Raw genomic sequence first — 23,523 nt, 5'->3', positions numbered from 1 at the left:
TGGATTGACTCATCAGTGATGAACCCTGGCTATTTCTAGCTGGACTGCCTTCTACCTTAGCCAGGCAGCTGGAGCCTGGAGACCTCTAGCCACAAGCCATGGATTTGAGTAGCCACAAAGTTTTGTACTTCCATTTTATCACAAAGATAAGGCTCCCAAGAGATGGTGAAACAAGTAACTGCAGAGCTCATTTCTCCTTGGTTCCCACTACACATCTTTATTTGATCTTCCCAAGGTCTCCCTTCAAAATGTAGCTAACCAACTGAGACAGCTTGTACATAGCTTCACCTTACTTCTTTTCACGAGTTACAGGTAGATCTTTGGCCTTTTTTTTTTTTTTTTTTTTTTCAGCCAGGAAAGACTGCCGTAGGTCGATCAAATAGTGCCAGCTCTGATGACAACTACGTGCCCATGAACCCAGGTTCTTCTACCCTGCTGGCTATGGAACGACCAGGGGACAACTCCCAGAGTGTCTACATCCCCATGAGCCCAGGGCCCCATCACTTTGACCCCCTTGGCTACCCGTCCACAGCCCTTCCTATTCACAGAGGCCCCAGCCGAGGAAGTGAGATCCAGCCACCCCCGGTCAACCGAAACCTCAAGCCTGACCGAAAAGGTAAGCCCACATTTTGCCCTATCTCATCTCTGGACAGCATTTGCTTAGAGATTGGGTAAATACTGGGCTTAGAGGTATGTGACTGTGCAGATAATGTAAATTCAGACTTCGGATTTGTTTATAGGGAAAGTGTCCGGAATGGTTCACATAGTCCACTGCAGGCGTGTAGTAGTAGGGCCATGGTCTGTGTGGAGATCAGGAAAACATGCTAGAACCCAAACTGGACTTCTGCTGGCCTTGGCTGAGCAGAAAGGGATTGAAAGGGAGGAGTGGGGAAGTTGGACAGAGATGGAAGCCATGGGTGTGGCCAACAGGACTCTGACTATGTGATCTTGAGCCTTACAGGGTCCTGTGCCCCTTTGCTTTCCTTCACTGTTATTTGTATAACACTGTCCAAAATCAACAGCAGTAGTCACAATGACCATCTCTATTGTGAATACAATCTGTTCTCATGAGAAGTCATAAAACCTAGGGAGAATCTTTACTGTCAGACCCATAAGTCCCATTTTGGATTCTGGAAGTCTTGATTACTATAGATACAGTGGGAAGGACACAGACTTTAGAATGTGAAGATGAAGGCATAGACTTAAGTATCTAGAGTTTGATATCTGTGGGAGTCCTGAAACCAAGTCATCTGTATGTCCTTACTGAGCCTCAGATCCCCTGTATAAAGCTGACAGCCTTTGTACAGGTGCTGGCATGTTACATATAGTCTGTGTGTGTGTAGTATAGTCACTGATCCCTGAACTCTGTTCCTGCTTTAGCAAAGCCAACACCCCTTGACCTGAGAAACAACACTGTCATCGATGAGCTGCCCTTCAAGTCACCTGTCACCAAGTCTTGGTCCAGGATCAAGTGAGTGACTGCAAAACCAAAAGTTTGGGGTCAGAATTGGGTGGCATGATAGCTGGCCTAGCAGTCAGGACATTGATGATAATGCTATCAGGAGCTTTGTTCGGTTTCTGGTCTTTGCTACAAAATATATGGTATAAACACTTCAAGACAAGGATAGATGTATTTTGGTTCATGATTTCAGTCTGTGATCACTTGGCTCACTTGAGGCCTGTGGCAAGGCAGAAACATAGGATGGAGAGAGCATGACAGCCAGAAAACAAAGTGTATGCCTGTCCTGGCTGTTCCATTCAGCCCCAGTCTATTTGGCTGGTACTATACACATTGAGGGTGGATCTTCCCACATCTGTTGCTGTACCACATGCCAATTATCTTCCATGTTTTGTTAATCTGTCTCTTGATCTCTTGGGAATTGTTTTCCTCTTCTGTGAAGGGGAAATGATTAAAATGTCCCTATATTAAATCTATCTGATAATGGAAGTGTGAAACTCAGGTGAGGGCCAGGTCTGGGGTGTAAGAACCATAGCTTCTCAGGGTTCACTCTCTTTTTTTTCTGTCCAACAGCCACACCTTTAACTCTAGTTCCTCCCAGTACTGCCGTCCTATCTCCACACAGAGCATCACCAGCACAGACTCGGGAGACAGTGAGGAGAACTATGTCCCTATGGTGAGTCCTTGAGAGTCACTGCACTGTCTCCCATTTCTTCTTCCCAGCTCAGGCCATGGCCATAGACGTCTGTCAACTTCCTGATGCAGACCCTTCCTAGACACATGAATGTCAAACAACAGGAGTTATTAGCCATTAGAAATGCACAGCTTTGCCCTCAAGGACATCTGTGTCTTAAAGATCCCAGGTGGCCTGCCTTTCTCACTACTCTAATTCAGGTGACATCATGATGGGTGTCCCTTGGAGAGACAGTGTTGGGGAGACATAGAGATATATAACTCTATGCAGTGTGATGTAGTAGTAGAAATACACACAGAGCATAATACAGTTCCTCTCTGGGGTCATTGAAAAGGGTACAGCTGCCAAGGCTGCAGAGATTCGAGAAACAGATCAATCATTAAAATGGGACTATCACTTCTTACTACAGTCATATCATGGGCATGTTTTAGACATAAAGTGCTCTCTTAAAGCTGAAGACAGAGTCCTAGAACTTCTCACGTGGAAAATGGCTGAAGAAATGAAGGCCTGTCACCCAGAAACAAGGTGACTGTTCAGGTCTCTGGAGAAGAGCAGAGAGCATGAGCTGCTTGTGGCCAGGTGTGATAGGAAGCTGTACATTACCAAGTGTGGAAGGATGTTGCTCACCAGGGACCTGCCAGCTGAGGCTGGGGCTTTAGGATAGACAGTAGACCTGCCCCAAGTCTGCCTAGGGGGTGGGGAGCAGGCACATGGATTAGCACAGGTTTGGTAGTCAGAACACATCCCTGGCTCTTGTCATGCACCAGCTATATAAGTGTAGGTGACTCACTCTACTTCCTGAATCTAGTGTTATAACCTCTAGTGATTTGAACAGTGGTGCTATCCACCTCTCAGGACTTCTGTGAAGACTTGAGTGAGAATATGAACAGTCTCAGTGGATTGGCTCAGTGCAGGACACAGTAGAGGAGCTCTTGCTCCTGGAGGTAGTTTTCCAGGTGATGGTTTAGGTTGTTAAACTTACCCAGTTTTACTCTTTGTCATAGCAAAACCCAGTATCTGCATCCCCTGTTCCCAGTGGCACTAACAGCCCAGCTCCAAAGAAGAGTACTGGCAGTGTGGATTATCTCGCCCTGGACTTCCAGCCGGGCTCCCCAAGCCCTCACCGCAAGGTACCTGGGAGTTTGGAAGGAGGGAACACATCCCAGCAGCCCCTCTGCAGAGACATTTTATATGAGCATTGCAGAGCGTCAGTCTATTCATGTCCTTGCCGCGGGATATACTCACAGGGATTAGTCATGATTACAAAGGGATTCCGTCAACAATGTAAGAGCTGGAGATCCTCTCTCCCTTTCCTTTGAGAGACAGAGAGAAAGTGTCTGAATGAGACACAGCATCCCTTGGAAGGGACTTTAGGGCCTGGGAAAGCCTCACCAAGAACCACTTTCAGCCCCGACAGCCAGGAAGTCCACCTCAACACACTTTCCCTCAGTGTGCTGTGAGGCGTAAAGGCCTGGTGCTTATTGTCATCCAACACATCCCTTTCCCTGGAGGTGTGGCCAAAGGAAGATGGGTGGAGGCACTATTGAAAGCCCGAGCCAGGACTGGCAGGTTATCCTGAAAGCTGGGAATGAGGTGTCAGCAGGCTTGGTGCCTCCAACAGAAGACTACTTGACTTTGAAATCCTCCTTCAGCACAGACACTCAAAGTGATAGCCTTATGTAGGTAACTCAGCCATTTCTTTTGTCTCCTCAGCCATCCACATCATCTGTCACATCAGATGAGAAGGTAGACTATGTCCAAGTGGATAAAGAGAAGACCCAGGCCCTGCAGAACACCATGCAGGAGTGGACGGATGTGCGGCAGTCCTCCGAACCTTCCAAGGGTGCCAAGCTGTAATGAAGGGGGCCGCCAAGTTCAAGAGCCATGAGGCAGCTGCCCAGACCTGCCTCTTCTGTCACCTCTTTCTCCATTTCTCCCTACACCTCCTCTCCCCTGTACCACTTTCAGCCTTCAAAGCACTCAACATCAGGGACCTGACCCTTTCCCATCAGAGGCAAGGGTCTGGTGGAGATACTTCCTCTGCCACTTGGGTTCCACCTATGACTTGTGTCAATACTAGCTGTGCCTCCACCACCTTAGTTAGGAGCTGTTGCCAAAAAAGCTTCCTGCTTTGGACCCATTTGTCTGCTGCTTGGACTCTTAGAGGGAGGGCTGAAGCTCTGAGATAGGCTCATGCCTCATGTCTGCTCACTGCTCTCTACCCTCTACCTCAGGGCTGCTTCTCCATCCCCAGCGGAGGATGATAACCCAGGGAGCCAAGAACCAGCAGACCAAAGTACACATGTGTTTTCCTATCCCTGCGATTTTGGCAAGGAAAAGGCAAGGAGCCACAAGACGAAATGGTTGATAGTGGAAGTCGGAAGTTGCCTTGAGTGAGAAAGAAATTATGTCCCCAGATATGGGAGTGTAGCTGATAACTTGCAGGGTGGTACCCAATATCAGGCCATGCTGCACCTTTGCTGTAGACTGGGAGAGACAAAATATGAAGGACAGCTGGAAGGAAAACTGACAATGATAAGCAACCAAGAGTAGCAGAAGTCTTTGGGGTGGCAAAGCTTGGAGCTGGAGGACTCTGCCACTCTGGGACAGGCAGTCCTCTTCCCTGGCCCTGATAATGAGATGAGACAGAGTAGGGAAGACCATAGCAGGTGATATGGGGGATGGGAGGCAGGGGGGATCCTGGGACAGGAGTGTGCTAAGCTCAGAGCAGTACAGGGACACTGCCATGGAAAGAAAGTTTCTAGTAGGTAGGAGGGATGACTTAGAGACTGGGAGGCAGGCAAGACATGTAGCAAGTGGGTACATGTGTCCAAAAGGCCTGATGGGGAGCCCAAGGCCACATGCAGAAGTACAGCAGGGAGCAGAATGAGAAGGAGTCATACTTTGACCAAGGAAATCTAGAAATCACATGAGGGTCTGGGTAATGGCTTGTGCCAGACAGAAGCACCTCTGACCTAGTGCCAGACCAGGTCTTTTCTCTGTTGTCCTCAGCTGCAGGGATGGTAGAAGCTAACCCTCTCCTCCCATGGCTTCAGAGGTCACCAGAGCAGAAGGGATGGAAAGCTGTCATTGCCTAAGGCTCTTAAGGTAGGGCAGGGAGATCTGAATGTGTTTGTGTTGAAAGTTGACCAAATTTTCAAGCATTTCATTGCAGAAGAAAAACAGGGAAAACCAGCATTTCATTTTGCCCTAGATGAACAGATTGTTGTCCTCAAAAAACTAGGACTGTTGAGAAGTAAAGACACACCTCACCTCTCTCCTCCAGAGAGCCCTGTCTAGGAGTTCCTCAGTAGTAGCCCCTCTTCTTACATTAGGATGGATCATTTAGCAATGCTTGCCAAGCCCTGTGCTACCTTGTATAGTCATACCTTGTCCCTAACTACAGGTCACAATCAGTGAGAAAAGTAAACCATAAAGATGACTGGCAAGTACATAGAAAGGAAAAGTGCTAAAGGAAACTGAGCTACAGGGAGGGGAAGCCTCCAGGAGGGAGCAGAATGAATTTTAGGCAAGGGATAGGCAGAGGTGGGTGCATGGAGGAGACAGAAGAGGTGAGGGAAGCCTCAGCTTTGGGAACAGAGGGTCTTTGAAGGTATGAAGTGTGCACTGTCACCTTGAGTGAAATGGGGCTGTGAATGGTTGCACTGAGCAGTATTACAAGGTACTTGGCTGGCTCTGCCCAGACTCATGGTGTCCTTTAAAGCCTTCAGTGGATCTCCCATGTGGCTAAGCTTTTGACTGATGCTGCTGGAGCTGATAGCAGGGCTAGGTATCATTGGCCTTAGCAGCCACCCCATAGACCCCAGAGTGCATTTTCTGAATTGAGTGTACCATGTGAATGGAGCTGGCTGCCATCTTCCAGGACTGAGGTATTATTCTAGTTAGTCTCAAGGCCTCCTTCTTGCTCTGGTTCACCTGTGGAAAGCTGAGCTTTGGCTCATAATACCAGACTGCTAGCCATGTCTAATGTACCCACCCATTTACCCATCCTCCAACCCCAAATAGGAAAAGCCAATTCCATTTAGGGAAAAAATATTCTGGCTTACCCATAAGTCAAAGTTCACCTCCCCTGGTGGCTGTCAAGGACTAAGAGCCAAGAACATCCATCACCTCTTCGCATAGCTCCCACAAGTACCTGTCCTGCAGGGCAGGGCCTCTTCCCACTTCATCCTACTAAACTTTAGTAGGAACAGTAAAGAAAGGAGATGGCATCTCCTTGAGACTTGCCAGTCTGTGAAATGGGATGGTCACAGCTGATACTCAGCTGCTGTAAGAACCTGGATGATCATTTGAAGGTCTGAGTTACTGGGTAAGAGCAGCACAGAGAACATTAGCTCATTAACTGCCTCCCTCTCTATCTGGATTTTGCGGATAGCTACATTGATTCCATGAAAAGAAGCCACATTCCCAGAACAGAAGCACAACCCTTCTGAAGTTACTGGAATGAGGGTTCAGGTCTGCCTTTGGGCCCTTTATATAACAGTAGCTATAGTCCCAGCCATGGCTCCCTTCCCCTCCCTGCAACACAGCTCTGTAAGCTATGAGAAGAGGCAGCTCTTCCTTCCCATTCGGGCCTTTGGCTGTAAAGTGTGGGGAAGCAGGCTGACCTTAGAGGGCCATATTGCTGGGGCTTCCCATACCTGGGGTCTTGGAAAGGCAGGAACATCCAGACTTTCCATGGGCACCTGTTGATAATTTGTGCTGTCCTGGTATCTGGTGGTGTGTGTTCTTGTGTAATCTGTGGGCTACTTGTGTCTTGAAATGTAGAATCATTTCATTCAGGATTGTTACTATTTGTTGGGAAGAAAAAATGAAATAGAAGCAGCCTAGTCTTACATCGTGTCTTGTTACCATTTAAGATTGACATTTAATTTTTTCAAGTCATTGTTGGTGCCTAATCACTTAAGTTATTAATTTATTCTGTTTTCAAAAAATTGTAACATATTTATCTTGTGAAGTCTGGGGGTAGGGTGGGAAATGTGTTCAAGTGAGTCCTGTTTCACAGTGGTAACAAATGGTACAGGCCTGGAGCTTGCAGGTCCCTTTTTATTATGGTGTAGAAGCAGGACAATAAAGTCCTTTAGAAATGTAACCCAGAGTAGACTGCTGGAGACTGACTTTAGGGTGTGGAAACTTACTCTTGTCCCATCCTGGGCAGTCTTAGGACTGATGCTGTCCTATAGATACCTTCTCTGACAAACTCATTTCAGGATCATTTCATGAATAACTCCAGGAGCTGGTGTGCCCAATTCTGCTCATCTTGATGGGCTGCCATTGGGCACTTTTCCAGGCCAGGAGAAGAATGAACCTTCTTTACTCCGACCAACATCTGGCATCTGCAGTGGTGCACACCTGTAATCTCAGCACTCTAGAAGCTGAAGCAGGGGCAGGACAACCAGTTTCCTTGACAGCTCCAGAGTCTGGCATTTGGACCAAAACCTCTACCCCCTTGTCACAGCACCATTTTGACCTTCCAGATACTTTGTTCTTAAGAGAATGATCGTGGGTCCAGGCCAGTCTCAGACCCCATGTCCCTCTTCAGCTTCAAGGTTGTGACTATGAACAGAAAGAGCTGGATGTTGGGTCTAGAGAGATGACTCCGCTGTTTGGTTCCCAGCACCCACACTGGGTGGCTCACAACAGCTTGTAATTCCAGTTCCACAGGATTTGATGCCCTCTACTGGCCTCCACACATACATGGTACACATACACTTAACAGAGATACACATTCATACAATAAAAATAAAAGTTTTTTTTTAAAAAGCCCTAGATGTTGACTCTGGAGTGCTGGAGAACTGCCTCCCAGCCTGTCCCAGCCCATACCTTGTCTACACAGAAACAGGCTATGGCTCCCTTCTCAGAGGAGAGAAAAAAAGGAAGGTAGTGATGGCATATCCTTGGAAACTGAAAAATCATTGTTGGGTGGTTTCTGCAGTCACTTGGCAAACCAGACTGCTCCAAAGTATCCCACAAAGCCACTCTTCCTCCCTCCTTACCCTGCCCCCCTCCTCTCTCTCTGCTGCTCCAGGAGGCTGCCAGCTCCAAGGCCTAGCACCAAGCACCTCCGACTACATTTAAAGTCCCCGGGTCAGGGACACATCCTCGCCTTACCAATGAGAAGCTCAAGTTACTATCAAGACTGCTCAAACACAATTAAACATCCCAAAGAGCAGCAGACACCACAGCTCAAGCTAGAAGAACAGCATCCTGCACAGCCTTCAGAGAAGCGAGTTTTATTCCTATTTAAGAACACAGGTTTCTTCTCTTCACTGAGAAGGGGCTATAGTAGTCTCAGAGCACGATGAGGTCAGGTGCATTATACACAGTTCATACCTACCCAGCCCTCACATTCCATCAGAGGAGCCAAGCCAGCTAGCTTCCTCGGATGACAATGGCTTTCTGACAGACTAATGTCTTCAGTAAAATAAGGACTCTGGACCTTAACTAGACAGGGATGCAGTGGCAGCATCTCAGGCACTGAGGCAGGCTAGGGAGGGCAGGGGCTCTCCCACAGTGTCACTTGGGGTAGGGGAGGGGCATGTGGTAAGAGTCTTGTCTTTGATCCTGTGCTATGCTGCCTTCTATCCACATGCCTCTAAAACACACAGCAGGTGCAGACACTCATATACCTTATTTTAAGGACCCCCTTAAAAAAAACAAGAGGGTGGGCATTGGGGACATAGCCGCCCCTTCTTGTCCCAAGGGCTTGACTTCAACTATGCTTTTTCTCCTATTGAGAAAGAGCTGAGTGAAGGAACTAGAAAGAAGTGCTACTGGACACAGGACACCAAGCTGACACCACCCTGGCTCCTGAGCTGGCTGGCCTTTCCAGGATTGGCCCTGCAGGGAGGCAAAGCCCAGAGTGGATGCTCTCTTTGTTAGTCTGGACAGTAGTCTATAACATCGTAAGAGGATGAATGCCTAAGGAGCTGTGGGTTTCAGTTTCTCCGTGCACTTCAAGCTACAGACTGATATCCCAAATGGTCCCTCTTCATCCTCCTTGCCCTCAGAAAGGCCTGCTCCACCCTGGGCTTGCCTCCACAGCTCCCTAAGACCCCAGATGGCAGAGTGTTCTACCTGGGCCCTGAGCTCCACCTGGCCCACTCTGAGGTTGGCTGTGATAGCCCCAACAAGTGGGAACTCCCATTAGAAGACCAGTCTGTGGAAGTCACCATTGCCACCTGCAGGGTTGCAGCCCCCTGGAGAGCCTTCATCCTCATCTTTGTCTTCATCGAAGCCCCTACCCCAGTGTGGAGGGGCAGGGAGTGTAGAGATATAAGCTGCCCTGCTCCGGGCCTCCTTCTCCTGCTCCTAGAAACAAAGGACAGACAGTAGGCTTAGCATTTAGGTCTCCTACTTAGCCAGCACAGCACTGCCAACATATCTGGATTCCCCCAAGGGCCTGGCCCTGCTGAGACTCATTCGAACTCTACCCTTTCCTCCCAGTGATGACTCGAGTCCTTTGAAGGGCTTTTTCATACTAGATAGTGACCAGCTGACAAGTGCCTGGGATCTCAAGAAAACCTCTCCAGGCTTCCTGGCTTCCACTGTCCAGATCACTCACTGCCTCTCTTGAAACATGAGGTCCATCTTCTGCCCATGAGCAAGTTCTTCCCTGATCAGCCTCTCTCAGACTTCACCAAGCCATACCTCGGCTGGGTGGCCTGAAAAATGTAGAAGTAGGCCTGACATCCCCATGCCTTTACATTCCTTACTTGAAACACCATCTCTAGCTGCAGGACCCTCAAAGCTCTGGTGTAGACACACCATGGCTGAATATTTTAATACTTAATACTATTCTTGACACTGCTAAGGGAGCCTGAGGCAGTGTCAAAGGAGGGCACTGGGACATGAAGGTCACTGAGGAAAGTGGCTCCTCTGGGAGCCCCATAAGCATCCCCTGCCCATTAACTGCACTACTCTCTCCCTCAGCATCATCAACTGTGCTGTCACTCAGTGTCCCTTCCTCTGAGGTTAAGAGGTGTGCCTTACCCAAAAGCCATCAACACATACCCTACTAAATGATGAGTGCATGGGTGGATTTAAACTTGAGGCCGACTCAAAAGGAGAACAGATCACTGACCTACGTAGGTGGCTGTGCTGAGTCAAACTCCTTACCCAGGAGTGGCATCAGGTGCCAGAGGGTCTGCTGACCCTCAGCACATGACTCACCTGCAGGTAGAGGACATTGTCTTTGGAAATGGCCTCCATCAGGTCCTTGTGGAGGGTAGGCTCTGCTCGGACTCTAGGGGAGCCGGGCTCAGCCTCAGGGTCCTCCCTGGGCCTCTGGCGGTAGAAGAGCACATAGGCAGTGTCCTTAGGGAAGAAGGAGGTGACATTGCTGACAGACTCAAAGGATGAGAAAGACACCCGGGTATCATTAAACAGGTACCACTGGTTCTCAGGCTCAGGCCTCTCTGTGGATCCCAGGACAGGAGCTGGCCGAGCAGCACCCTCACGAGCATAGCAGTAATAGTGGCCACTCTCTGAGGACACTCCAGAGTGCACCACCACACTACAGAGGTCATAGGCCTGGCCCTGACCCCCAGCCAGTGGCAGGCGCAGCAAAAGGGGGATGGTGACATCGTCCAGGATCTTACGCCGCCGCATGGTACGCAGGTCAAAGGAGAAGCGCAGTAGTGTGAGGATGAGGTAGCGTGGACCCTGGCTCAGCTCCACCACCTTCTCCGCATCCTGCAGGGAGGCACAGGACTCACAGTAGTAGCGGTTCTCAGCTGTCAGCCTCTCAGGGGACAGGAAGTAGTTGACCAAGTCCAGTACAGAGCGGGAACCCTCAGGGCCACATGCCTGCTCCCTAGGTGGAGTGGCAGCCTCCCTGCGGGTCCCTGGTCCTAAGCTGTCCCCTTCCTTCTCCTTGCCGTCCTCAGCTTCCTTTTCCTTTTCCTTTTCCTCTTCCTTCTTCTCTTTCTCTTTGTCTTTCTCTTCCCCCTCTTCTTTCTCCTCTTCCCTTGTTCCTTCCTCTTCCCTGTCCTCTGCCACCTCCTTCTCCTTCCCAGCCTGCTCCCTCTCCACCTTCTCCTGCCCACTCTGTCCACCAGTGCCTATGGTGTCCACACCTTCACTGTCCAGCCCCGTGTGAGGAGCGTCCCCTGTGATGCAGCGCTTCCTCTGCCTCTGCGCCCCGGGGGCTCTGGGAGCCAGTGTCAACTCCTGAGCTCGCACATCCTCCGCGGGGAGCATCACGGAGCCAAGGCGGCGGTGGCGACTTCTCTCAGGAGGAGGGAAGGCCAAAGAGAGGTCTGTGAAGGCTTCCTCCCTTGAGGAAACATTGAGGCAGTGGAGACAGCATATCCGGGTCACAATCTTGCCTCCGAACATCTTCTCCACCGACGTTGCATTGGCGCTGGGGAGCTCTTCCTGTGGGGATGGCAAGCTGGACTGCTTGAGCTTCTGGCAGATCCTCGTCCCAGTTTTCTCTTCTTCATGAAGCCTAGAACAAATAGGGAGACCAGGTACATACACCTTCCAGCAGGCCCACACCCAGCACACTGCCCACCGTACTTAAATACAAAAGCCGGGAAAGAGAATTCCCATCCCTGTACAAAGCATACATCTATGTTCACACACGCACCTAACACATGTCTACCTAAAGACAGGCCCGTGGCTGTGGAATCAAGATAAGCATACTCAGGCAGCACAGTGGATACACATGCACACACTGACAGCCCTGTCCCAGGCTTCACATGTAGTTTAGAGTCTTTGGAGACCAATGGCACACAACTTCCTTTTTGCCTTTCAGAAGAACAAGGAAGTGTCCTTATTCCCAGAAAGATCCAACCCAGCTAGCTCAGAGGGACAAGCTACCATCTCAGAGTGTTCTTAGAACCCACACATCATCCTAACCCACCAGCCCTTCTTACCGATCCAGCAGGTACTTCAGATACTCTGAACAGTCTTGCTGGGTGCCAGGGCTGAACCAGGGCGTCCAGGATGCAGAGAGGAAGTTCTCAGGAGAGATGGCAGGCCTCTAGGACAAGGCAGGCAAAGGGTAGTGTCAGGAGCATCGAGCTACACACACGCCGAGCAGCAGGCAACACACTGTGGGTCTAAGACTGTTCCAAACATGCCTGCCTATCCTATAACCTTGCCCCTTCCCTTAGTGCATGGGACTGAACTCTGAAGGGAGGCTGGGACAGCACAACACACAAAGAGGCTCTGGCTGTGAACTGGTGCTAGCAGGTCTGAGGCTCGGCAGCTCATTCCACAGAGCCAGATGTGGGCAGGTCCTAGAAACATGAAAAGAATCAGAGCAGGGCCTGGCACTGCCTGCTCTCCCTGCCTGCCCCCAGGGCACCCGGCACGCACCTGACTGTGCTCCAGGAAGGCAAAGAGCCACTGCAGCTTGGTCATCAAGGGCTGGGAGTTGTTCTCAGTCAAGCGGAGCACACAGTGTCGAAAGCTTCAAATGAAACGGGAGCCCAGGGTGAGCTGAGGCTCCAGGGAGCTGCTACTCCTCTACACCAGGCCACCCAGAGCCTCTGGCATCTGCTCCAGATGAGGCCAGAGACTGAGGAGGAGATGGCAGATAACTTAGCCTTGCATTGCTGGGGACCTGAGCTCTGTAATGGTCTTGGTATGACAACAAATGAGGATAACTAGGTGGCTCTTGCTATCTCTTCCAGCTCTGGACACCCCATGGCTCCAGCACTCAAACATGTCAATTTTCTAAGGTGAGGACACTGATATGCCAGAGTTTCTATCATCATCCAAGGCACTGGCACACACTGTGTGGTAACATCCAAGAATTCCCATCCACTCCCAACCTCAGTCCTCCAACCCATTCCCTACAGCCCCTGCTCAGGGCCCTGGCCAAGCCACCCTGAAACTTGCCTCAATCCAGGCAGGTTCCACATAAAAACGTCCCTGACATTAGAGGACCCTGCAGGGAGACTGGCCCTCAGGGATGAGGGTGACCCTGTGGGGTCAGGACGTCCTCCTGAGACCCGCTGTCCCTGAAGCACACTGCCTTCTCAGTCCTACAGTGCTCCATCCAGAGCCACCATGCAGAATGGCAGCACTTGGCCTCCACGGCAGGTCCCAAACAAATGTAGAAGATGCACACGGGACCTGTAGCATAGTATCACATGACCACACAAGCACAAGGCATTCTCTGGCAAATGCTTTGGTTGTTTTTTTTTTTTTTTTTTTTTATAGATTATGGTCTGAGCAGTCCAGAAATCACCACAGTTTAGCCCTCAGCAGGCAGTGAGGACTGCAGCAATCTAACACACCAATGCCCATGTTTGTAGCTTAAAAGACAACTGAGAGCCAGAGGCACACCAGAACTAGTGCTTCCCTACAGAGCCAAAGATGGAGCCCTGAGCGATGTTGAAGGAAGCCATAGGCATACCAGGAACCACAGGTGGCAGGCACTCTGCTTGCTTAACTGAAGTGGAGGTATGGCTATACCACGATGCCAGCACTAGGTTCAAAGCTTGCCTAAGCTACAGTGTAAGAAGCTGACTCAAAAACTAGGGAAAGCAGGAACACAGGTAGAGAGACGAGAGAGAGGAGGAGGAAGTACAGAACAGCACCTACTCAGAAGCCATGAATAAGGCCTGAAGGACACTGTTCACGTAGCATGTGTTGCCCAAGTTAATTAAGCCAATCTTGCCCGTGTCTGACTTGGCCATGAGCCGGGGATAGAAGCCAGCCAGTTCACTCTTCTGTGAGGTCCAGGCATCCTGCCCCAGCAGCTGCTTGATTCGGTCCTCATTGGGAATGTGGAGATCCTGAAGGGATAGCAGACAACAGTGTCAGCTCTAAAGCCGCCACCTCTTCCAGGAAGCCCTCCTGGACTAGAACCCACTCCTCCACTCCCTCCCAAGCACTCAGAAGAGTCCAGAAGAGTGCAGAAAAGGCGTTTGCACAGCCGCTGCTTACAACTCACTCCAAGGTCTCATTCTCACATGTGGTCCTTCTATGCGATCTCTCAGGTGCCATGTCTGAAGTAGCACAATCCCCATCTCAGAGATGGAAAAACTAGGGTTCAGACAGAGCAAAGAACTGTGTAGTCACACAAACAGTAAGTGACAAACATGTCTGTCCTGGGCTAGCTAACAGCCAGATCTGATGGTGGTGAGACTTCAGTTCCTGCCCTAACTCTCACCTCACCATGTGTGAGTGCTTAGTAGGCCTGTCTGTCTCAGTCTGGCAACCTCCCTGGGCCTCAGTTTCTTCAGCTGCCAAGAGAAGACAATCTTTCCTTCAGGTGGTCTGGCATCTCTGCTGTCGCTTCTGACTCCACTGTCCCTCCCAGCTTGAGACTGCAGAGCCAGCTTTCCAGTAAATCAGACATCCCCTGGGACCACTCCCACCACAGTGGCAGGAGGATCTGAGGGCACTGAGGTGTGGTCAGTCCTCTGTCACTGGCTCAGGGATCAGCATGCCTTCCCCCTGGCTTTTCTTTGTCACACTGAATAGTGGCACCAGTTTTAATGATATCAGAGACAAACACCTAAGGACACCGCTCTACTAAAGAGTGGATGTCGGGCTGGTGAGATGGCTCAGCAGGTAAGAGCACCCGACTGCTCTTCCAAAGGTCCAGAGTTCAAATCCCAGCAACCACATGGTGGCTCACAACCATCCGTAACGAGATCTGACTCCCTCTTCTGGAGTGTCTGAAGACAGCTACAGTGTACTTACATATAATCAATAAATAAATCTTTAAAAAAAAAAAGAGTGGATGTCAAGATGTTACCGACAGTCCCTCTAACTCAAGTCATCTGTCCTAGTTAGGGTGCCATTGCTGTGATGAAACATCTTGACCAAAAGCAACCTGGGGAAGGAAAGGGTTAATTTGGCTTACACTTCCACATTGGAGTCCATCATTGAAGGAAGTTGGGACAGGAACTCAAGCAGGGCAGGAGTCTGAAGGCAAAAGCTGGTGCAGACACCATGGAGATGCTGCTGTTTCCTGGCTTGCTCCTCCGGCTTGTTCTGCCTGCTATCTATAGACCCCAGGACCACCAGCCCAAGGGTGTCCCCACATACAATGGCTGGGCCCTCCTCCATCAATCGCTAAGAAAATGCTCCACAGCCTTGCCTACAACCAGATCTTCTGGAGACATTTTCTCAATTCAAGCTTCCTCTTGTCCGATGACTCTAGCATGAATCAAGTTAACACAAACCCATCCAGCACAACCGGACCCTTGTCAGCTTATACACAAACATGTCACACTAAGCCACAGCCTTTCCTTTCTTGTGCATTCCCAAGGCTACACATGAATATTAACATCAAAATAGATTATCAAACATAAAGATTCCACAGTCTTACAAATTCAAACACTTTAAAACTTCAGTTTCTTTTTAAAAATCCAAAGGCTCTCTCAGCTTTAGGTTCCTATAAAATCAAAATAACTTAAATACTTTTCTTATCTCAAGAGGAAAGAACCAGGTCACAGTCACAATCAAACCAAATCAAAACCAAACTCCAACTGGGAAACGACTCAACATCCATTATCCGGGATCGCTCCTGATCTGGATCCTCTCCAAGGGGCTCAGATCAAAATCTCTGGTTCTGCCCTCTGAGCAGCAACTGTCCATGGTCTCTGCATCAGCTTTTGCTGCTATAGCACACTCAGATTGTCGTCAGGCTCCAACTGGCCGCACTCCATTGACCTCTTCCTGATGGTCATCCCGAGATGGACCTCTCCACTCCACTGAGCTGCACTCTCACCCATTGTGTCTCCTGGGCTCTCTTCCCGGTGCCCAGCCTCACCTCTGTGTGGCCCCTTCAGTCCTTCAACTGCTCCTGAGGCTGACCCTTCACCAATGGCCTCTCCTGGCCTCACAGTGCCAAGCCTCAGCTGCTCTCCATGACCCTTCATGCCTTCAAAACCAGTGACTCTTACACTACACCAAGCTCAGCTGCCAGCACAGGGCACGACCGTGGCCACTTCTGGAACACAATTTCTGTATCGACCCTGAGGGAACAATTCCCAGGAGAGTTCACCTCAATAATTCTGGGCTCTTCGTAGTCACTGGTAATTTGAATTATAGAATAAGATTCAATAGACTCTTGATTCCAAACAGTTAATACTCAGTGGCCCTGACTTACCTTCCTTAAGCCCCCCTTCCTCACCCAGCCTTCCCCCTGGAACGCCACAAGCCAAGCCCCACTGTCTGCGTTTCTCTCGACGCTCTTTTCATCCATGTTTTCACAGAAGAACTCGCTGAGCCCTCAACTCTCAATGGCTTTTCTTGCCCAAAGTTCCAAAAGTTCCACAATCCTCCCAAAAAAACCAACATGGTTAGATCTGTCACAGCAATACACCACAATCCTGGCACCAGTTTCTGTCCTAGTTAGGGTTATCATTGCTGTGATGAAACACCAAAGCAAGTTGGGGAGGAAAGGGCATATTTGGCTTCCACTTCATATATCATAGTCTATCACACATCACAGTCCATCCCTGAAGGAAGTCAGGGCAGGAACCTGATGCAGGAGCTGATGCACAGGCCATGGAGGGTGCTGCTTACTGGCCTGCTCCCCATGCCTTGCTCAACCTGCTTTCTTAGAAGCCAGGAGCACCAGCCCAAGAGCGGCACCACCCACAATGGACTGGGCTCTTCCGATCAGTCACTAACTAAGACACTACCCTACAGGTTTGCCTACAGCCAGATCCTCTGAAGACATTCTCTCAATTGAGGCTCTCTCCTGTCTGATGACTCTGGCTTGTGTCAAGCTGACATAAAACTAGCCAGCACAGCATCCTTCCAGCTCCTGAGCACAAAATCCTAGACTAGTCAAAGGCATCACACCAGGTTAGTGCTTTGAGCCCCGACTCCCCACACACTCTCTGGCTACTGAAGAAGCCTTGACCACACTGCTTTAATGTTCCTGCTGGCTCCCTTCCCAGGATCATTTATTATGTGTCAGTCATCTCTCATAGATGAAAAGAAAATCTGCCTGTCCTCCCAGCCATGCAGGTAGTTGCTAAAGAAGGCTGCAAGTTCAAGGCCAGCCTAGGCAACTCAGATCTACTGGACAAAGCAGACCAACTCCGCCTGGATTCAAGGTCTTTCTGATGTCCCCTGGACACCCCAGAGATATTACCACCAATCCCTTGCATCATGTGACATATTCTCCTCCTGCCAGACACCAATGGTCAAGGTCAAACTCCTGTTCTCTATCGGGCTTTCAAGAAAGTTCCTTACCACTCACCACCTGCTATACAAACCTCTACCTTAATTGCATATGGCCTTGAAGAAGGGCTACAGTATATACATTAGGGAGGGGCTCTACCTATGTGGCCACAGGGAAGCCCTCATCCCTGCTTGGTAAAGGCTTTCCAGGTACGGCTTACTGGGGGAAGGCATACCTACATCCTGTAAGTAGCTGATCTCCTATGCTCTATAAAGAAGCCTAAAAACATGATGGTTCCCAGAGTGAACTCTGGTATCTGAGTTTGTCACTGGGACCTTTGGAGAAGGAGCAGGTACAGTTTTTATCTCTCCTTGGATGGAATTTGTACAACAGAAATTTCTAGATTACTCATCTGCAATACAAGCTTATCTTTATGGCTTGTTTTGTGTCTACCAGATAACCCTAGGGTATTAAAGTTTATAGGCACGCCTGCACTGGAGAGCAACATTCCATTACCACGTGGTCTAATTTTCAACTGCTAAACCAGCTGGTGGTTACAAGTTTCTAAAGTCTACATCAAGCTAGAAAAAAATTTCCCAGTTTCTACTTTGGCCCCCATGCATACTTTTTCTAGACCATACTTTTTTATTAACAGAGAAGCCTTTTTGTTGGCTTTCTGGGGGCTTCATAGTACCACTCCATAGTGACGATTAATCATGGCTTGCCAACACCAGTTCATCTGTATTTGAGCTTGGCCATGTTCCTGACCCCCCTAACCTGCACCCAAGCCATCATCCCCTGCCTGCCCCTCCCTATTTGGGAACTTGTGTCTTTCTTCCTTTGGGGATCCCTGGGGGTCCCTCATCACTCTCTCGCAAAATCAGCTCTATACTTTAAAAAATGTCTGCTATGGTGCTGGGGAGATGGCTCACCAGTTAAGAGCACGAGCCCTTAACTAGCTCAAGGGTGAGTTCAGTTCCTGCAATGCCCAGCAGGTAGCTCATAACCACTGTAACCCCAGCTCCAGATGATCTGATGCCCTCTTCCAGCCTCTTCATGTATGTATGCAGACAGACAAACAGGAAGACAGACAAACACACACACAAATTTAAAAGTAAATCCTTTTTAAAAGATGTCTCCTATGTCTCAACACACAAGCCCAGATGTTTTGTAGAGACATGCTGGGGACCAGGTCTGCCATACTGTGGGGTGAACCTCAGTCAGAGGCTCTGAAAGGTACCCTCCACCCCTACACGGATCCTCCTCGGTAGCAGTGGGCCTTAGATCACTTCCCATAAACAGATCTGTCCCCAAAGGCTCCTCCAGGAAGGCAGCTTGGTTTGCTTTGTGCCTGCGTCCCCACATCCCAACTTCTGCTCTGCTGAGATCAGGACACCAGCCTAGTCCTATGAGCCAGACGTCACTTGTGTTCTGGACTGCTCAAGACACACAGTGTCAACACGTGACAGAGTGCTGGTGCTGCAGAAGCCACCAAGAGACCCTGCTGGGGAAGGAGGTGAGGGGACACTGAGAGCAGGGAAGCAGGCTCACTTGAGGCAGTCCCTGAGAGCCTAGAGACCTTACTGAACATTAAGTAGGTCCTGTGACCCATTACCCCATATGCTAACTAAAAAACAGGAAATTTTAAATAAAAGAAACCTGTGGGTCAGGTGGAGGAAGGGGTTTCCATGGGCCCTGTAGTACACTTGAGAAAAGAGGACCCTGGTGGGGACCATGGTGACCTCCAGCAATTGATGCATACAAAGGCTCCAGTGAGGAGACAGGAAACAGCTCAGCTCCAGGTGATGGAGGCAGCTACCAAGCCATGGTACCACCTCAAAGAAGGCTCAAACTGGCACCTGTGCCAAAGAGGCTGTCCACTCACCTTGATGGCTTCCATGACAGGCTCATACAGGTCTGGGAAGCCTGGGAACCGAAACACCATGCAGTGCACCAGCTCTGCCAGCTGCTCCAGGCAGCTGGTCCCAGAGTTCGAGTCCTCCTTGACCAGAGAGGCCACCATTGGGGGAATGTGAGGGAGAAGCTGTAAGAGAAAAGGTAGGCTAGTTACAAAGTGTCAGATTACCTATCTGAAGCTTGGGGCTGAAAGTGGGGGCCTCCAAGGACTGAAGGTGGTGCATACAAAGGTGGCCAGTGTCCCCTCTACTCGGTGAAGCTGAGTGCCACAAGAAGCAATTTTCCTTACAGGATTATGACCTATGATTCCCTGCCTCAGTTTCTTTCTCTGCAAGGCAAAATAGATAATTCCTCCCTTATGGCTAAGAGAAGGCCAGCTGTTCAGCTTCAGCCGCCTGCCTTGAGACCCAAAGGCCCGAGCAACCAATGGGCTTCTCTACCTAACAGCAGATGCTCAGGCCTCACCAATCACCTTCCTGAGCCCAGCACCATGAACACTCCCTGTTCCATAACTCGGGGGAGAGGCTGGTAATGCTGGAGACAGAACACAGGGCCTTGTACATACCTAACGCTGAGACCCTTTAATACAAGGGTCATTGGTGATGTGGTGACCCCAACCATAAAACTATTTTCCTTGCTATGTCACAACTTTAGTTTTGCTGTTATGAATTGTAATGTAAATATCTTGTGTTTTTACAATGGTCTTAGGTATCTTGTGTTTCACAACGGTCTTGGGTGACCTCTGTAAATGGGGTGTACAATCCCCCTCAAAGGGGTTTGAGACCCACAGCCTGAGAGCTACTGCCTTGGGGCACTCTATCATAATGGATGGTTGGGCTGCAGGAACATGAGTAGGGGAGGAAGAAACTTGTGTTTATATACGGCAGGCTCTAGACAAGCCTCAGCTCATCTCTTCCCCTCCTACCAGCCCTGGGCTTTACCCCATTCCAGATTAAGGTCATCACAGACACTTGGTCCCCATCCCAGCTTCTGATCTTTTCTCATTGCAACAAACTAGAAAGGGCAAAGTTGCTGTCTAATCCAGGGACCATGAAAATTAAAGCTCCACCACGTGGGCTTCAGCCTTGTAGAGGAGGAGCCTGAGCCTCAGGCCTGACCAATGAGTGCTGGTGGCAACACAAAGAGAGAGACAGTGATGTGGAAGTCAGACCAACTTGGCTGAAACCTTCACTATCCACCTATCTGGGACCAGTGACTTGCTCACCATCTCCCCACTGCAATTCTTTATCTAAAGAAGGAAGGCCAATCTGGGAGCTAGGTGAGTGTTTGCACTGTTCATAGCACTAGTCACTAGTCCTAACGCCTGACACACGCTTGACCCTGAAGAACTGTAGCTGGGTCACCAACCCAGGCTCTGTCATTCTACAGTGTGCACATGGGAGTCACATGTCCTCTGGGTCCTTGAGCCTCCTGTGCTAAGATCCAGAGGTTTGCTTCAACAGCCCCAACTCCCCAACACCCAGCAGAAATCCACCTTAGGTCACTGGCCAGAGAGTGCGGCAGGGCCCTTACCAGGTGGAAGGCCTCATGGGAGTGCTGGAAAGTCAGGAGCATGTACTTAAGGACAGACAGGGCAGCTCCCCGCACGATGGGGTACAGCAGCTTAGAGAAGACCTGAAAAAGAGGTCATGTCAGGGGGTCCCCAGACCTGAGCAACCCAGTGCCAAGTGTGACCACAGTGGGCCCTGGAAGGGAACCTGAGACATAGTAGAGTGGAAACAGCTGGCCAACCGTGGGAACAAGATCACAGATGTGTGCTGGAGCTGGATGGAGCAACAGACGGTGAAACGGGCAGCCAGAGTTAGGTGAGCGATGGTGGGCAGACACACAGTGGAATGAGTGGTCAGAGTAATGGAGTTCGAATCCAAGGCCCAGAGAGGGGCAGTGATATAACCCTGTCACACAATGAGCTTGACTGGGACCCCAGTACCTTGTATCCCACACCTGCACTGCTCCCAGAAGAGAGCAGTGGGAAAGGCCACGTGCCCAGGCTGGGACAGGGGCCACCAACCTTCTCAATTTTGGCGAGCGAAACCTCGATCAAGATGCTGAACTTCTTAACAGCAGCCAGGCCCTTCAGCAGGGCAATGATCCACTTGTCAATGTTCTTCCCCAGGGGCCAGGACACCCAGTCGATCATCCTGGTGAGGGGAGTAACAGTGACACAGGGACAAGGGAGGCCCAAAAGCCAGAGCAAGGGCAGCCCAGGGACTGGCCGTAAAGTCCTGACCCACACCTGCACTCCTGGAAGACACAATAGAGCCCAGCAGACATGGCTCACAGCCCCGCAGACCCTCTCACCCACTGTTCCTCATTACAGGGAGAAAGGGGGTTCCAGGCAGGGAGCTGCACCCTGAGGCTGAGAACTCTGGCTCCACCAAGCCCAACCAAAGACCAGGGCCAGCCACTTCTCTCTGAGCCTGGACTTCATCTTCAAATGGAGACAATACCCCTCTCATGAGAATATCACATTAAGCCAGGACAGCAGCTGAACTCGGCAGGATCCACCTACACCAGGCCTGTCCTGGGATGAGCATGGGGCTGAGATGTGGTAAGTGCTCAGGAGAAAAGCATCACTCATGAGAATACCAGAGTGTGGGCAATGAGGAAGAACAGGGGTACTTATGAAAGTTCCCATGGCTCTGCCCTACGCTGCACATGGCAGGCTTACTTTCACCTGATCCTCAAACACTTTCTTTGATGGGCCCAGTGATGACCACTTTAGAGCTGAGAAACTGAAATGAAGTCACACAGGCGAGAAGCACAGGGCAGGATTGGCTCTTGAGGGACACAACTTTCCTGCCAACATTCTTACCCATCCTCCTCCCACCTACACTCTAGCTCACCCCCCTCCCGCCTACACTCTTACCCATCCTCCTCCCACCTACACTCTTGCCCACCCCCCTCCCGCCTACACTCTTGCCCACCCCCTCCCGCCTACACTCTTGCCCACCCCCCTCCCGCCTACACTCTTGCCCACCCTCCTCCCACCTACACTCTTGCCCACCCTCCTCCTGCCTACACTCTAGCCCACCCCCCTCCCGCCTACACTCTTGCCCACCCCCCTCCCACCTATACTCTTGCCCACCCCCCTCCTGCCTACACTCTAGCCCACTAAGACAGGGAGCCCAGAAGGCCCTATGGAGATGGTGTTCTGTGCATGAGTACACAGAAGGGCAGAGGGAGGCATGCCAGGTAGATGGGGTCTGCACAGGCAAAGGCCTGTGGGGAAGAGTGCAGGTGGCATAGTCAGGGGTCACAGGCAGGCAGGTGAAGCTGGCTCACAGGTGACAACATTCAAATGAGGGAATGTACACAGATCCCGTGAGTTGAAAAGCACCCAAGTTCTGTTTATGACCTTTTGCAGACTGATCACACCAAAAACTACTTTTACTCTGTAGGTGTGCGTGCCTGCGTGCGTGGTTTCACACACCTGCAGATGGAGTCCCCTGGACAGGCGACGTATACTGCTCCGTCACTGCTCTGCATCCTGATGCCCTCTGTAAGAGTCTTTTTACCAAGCTCGAAGCTGACTGGCCAGTGAGCTCCAAGGCTTTGTCCATCTCTACCTCCTCAACACTAAAGTCAGTTGTACACACAGCTATGCCAGATGATGGGTATCTGAACCCAGAGGCCAGCACTCTTAGCCACCAAGCCATCTCCTCTGCCCCTGTTTTTACTTTCTCATGTTGCCATCTACTTCTCCTTTTATAGGGGGGAGACTGAGGCCGAGAGTTCAGCAGCGTTTCCAGGGTCACACAGCTAGTACCTAGTCTGATGGGATCACTAGAACAGGATTTGGTGTTACTTATATCTATCCCAAGCCCAAACGGGGTGAGAGTGTCGAGCTCACAGTAAACACGTATGAGCCTGACCTCTAACCGCTGACAGCCCCATCTCCACCCACTGACCCTTGGCACCATCTCCACCCACTGACCCTTGGCACCCACCTGCTGATGGCAGTCAGCATCTGGGAGTCCGTCACACTATCATCATTGCTGAGGTTCCGGACCACACCATCCATAAGCTCCAGTGGGAGGTGCTGGACCACGCTGGCCAAGGCGCTGGACGGTGGCTCCTCCTCTGGAATGGATTGAGCTCTCATGCACCACTACGTAGACTAGGCCTCTGGAAACAGCACGTGGGGCCACATCCTCTCCCCTGACAACATCAAAGTCTAATTCCACTGTAATATATTCATTCTCCAACCCTTCCCTGGCATACTCTGACACCACGAGAAAGCACTACGGCCCAACTGTGCGTGTAAACAGAAACCCTTCGGAAGAGCTCATGCTGGAGCTGGCC

General features: G+C 50.4%; 2 protein-coding genes across 4 annotated transcripts in view; one reads left to right on the top strand and one right to left on the bottom strand.

The window, feature by feature from the left end:
• Nucleotides 1-8,061, top strand: part of Gab2 (GRB2 associated binding protein 2) — a 226,782-nt gene extending 218,721 nt beyond the window's left edge. The window contains exons 6-10 of the mRNA XM_021168220.3: nucleotides 352-616; nucleotides 1,381-1,471; nucleotides 2,033-2,135; nucleotides 3,158-3,283; nucleotides 3,867-8,061. Of these exons, the coding sequence (XP_021023879.1) occupies nucleotides 352-616; nucleotides 1,381-1,471; nucleotides 2,033-2,135; nucleotides 3,158-3,283; nucleotides 3,867-4,010 (729 nt within the window). The 3' untranslated portion in view covers nucleotides 4,011-8,061. The remainder of the gene's footprint in view (nucleotides 1-351; nucleotides 617-1,380; nucleotides 1,472-2,032; nucleotides 2,136-3,157; nucleotides 3,284-3,866) is intronic.
• A 330-nt stretch (nucleotides 8,062-8,391) lies between these two features.
• The window catches only part of Usp35 (ubiquitin specific peptidase 35), a 26,264-nt gene continuing 11,132 nt past the window's right edge, over nucleotides 8,392-23,523 (bottom strand). For all 3 annotated transcript variants that reach the window (XM_085841514.1, XM_021167295.1, XM_021167296.1), the window contains 9 exons: nucleotides 23,169-23,301; nucleotides 21,230-21,359; nucleotides 20,731-20,832; nucleotides 19,166-19,324; nucleotides 13,734-13,927; nucleotides 12,501-12,594; nucleotides 12,056-12,162; nucleotides 10,347-11,625; nucleotides 8,392-9,485 (listed from right to left, as the gene is read on the bottom strand). In XM_085841514.1, coding sequence (XP_085697640.1) covers nucleotides 9,321-9,485; nucleotides 10,347-11,625; nucleotides 12,056-12,162; nucleotides 12,501-12,594; nucleotides 13,734-13,927; nucleotides 19,166-19,324; nucleotides 20,731-20,832; nucleotides 21,230-21,359; nucleotides 23,169-23,301 — 2,363 coding nt within the window. In that variant the 3' untranslated portion in view covers nucleotides 8,392-9,320. The remainder of the gene's footprint in view (nucleotides 9,486-10,346; nucleotides 11,626-12,055; nucleotides 12,163-12,500; nucleotides 12,595-13,733; nucleotides 13,928-19,165; nucleotides 19,325-20,730; nucleotides 20,833-21,229; nucleotides 21,360-23,168; nucleotides 23,302-23,523) is intronic.

The sequence above is a fragment of the Mus caroli genome, unplaced genomic scaffold (genome assembly GCF_978045245.1).
Source record: "Mus caroli unplaced genomic scaffold, Mus_caroli_1 scaffold_8, whole genome shotgun sequence".
Lineage (NCBI taxonomy): Eukaryota > Metazoa > Chordata > Mammalia > Rodentia > Muridae > Mus > Mus caroli.
Note: the sequence above shows the minus strand (reverse complement) of the source record. Positions and strands in the feature narration are given on the sequence as shown.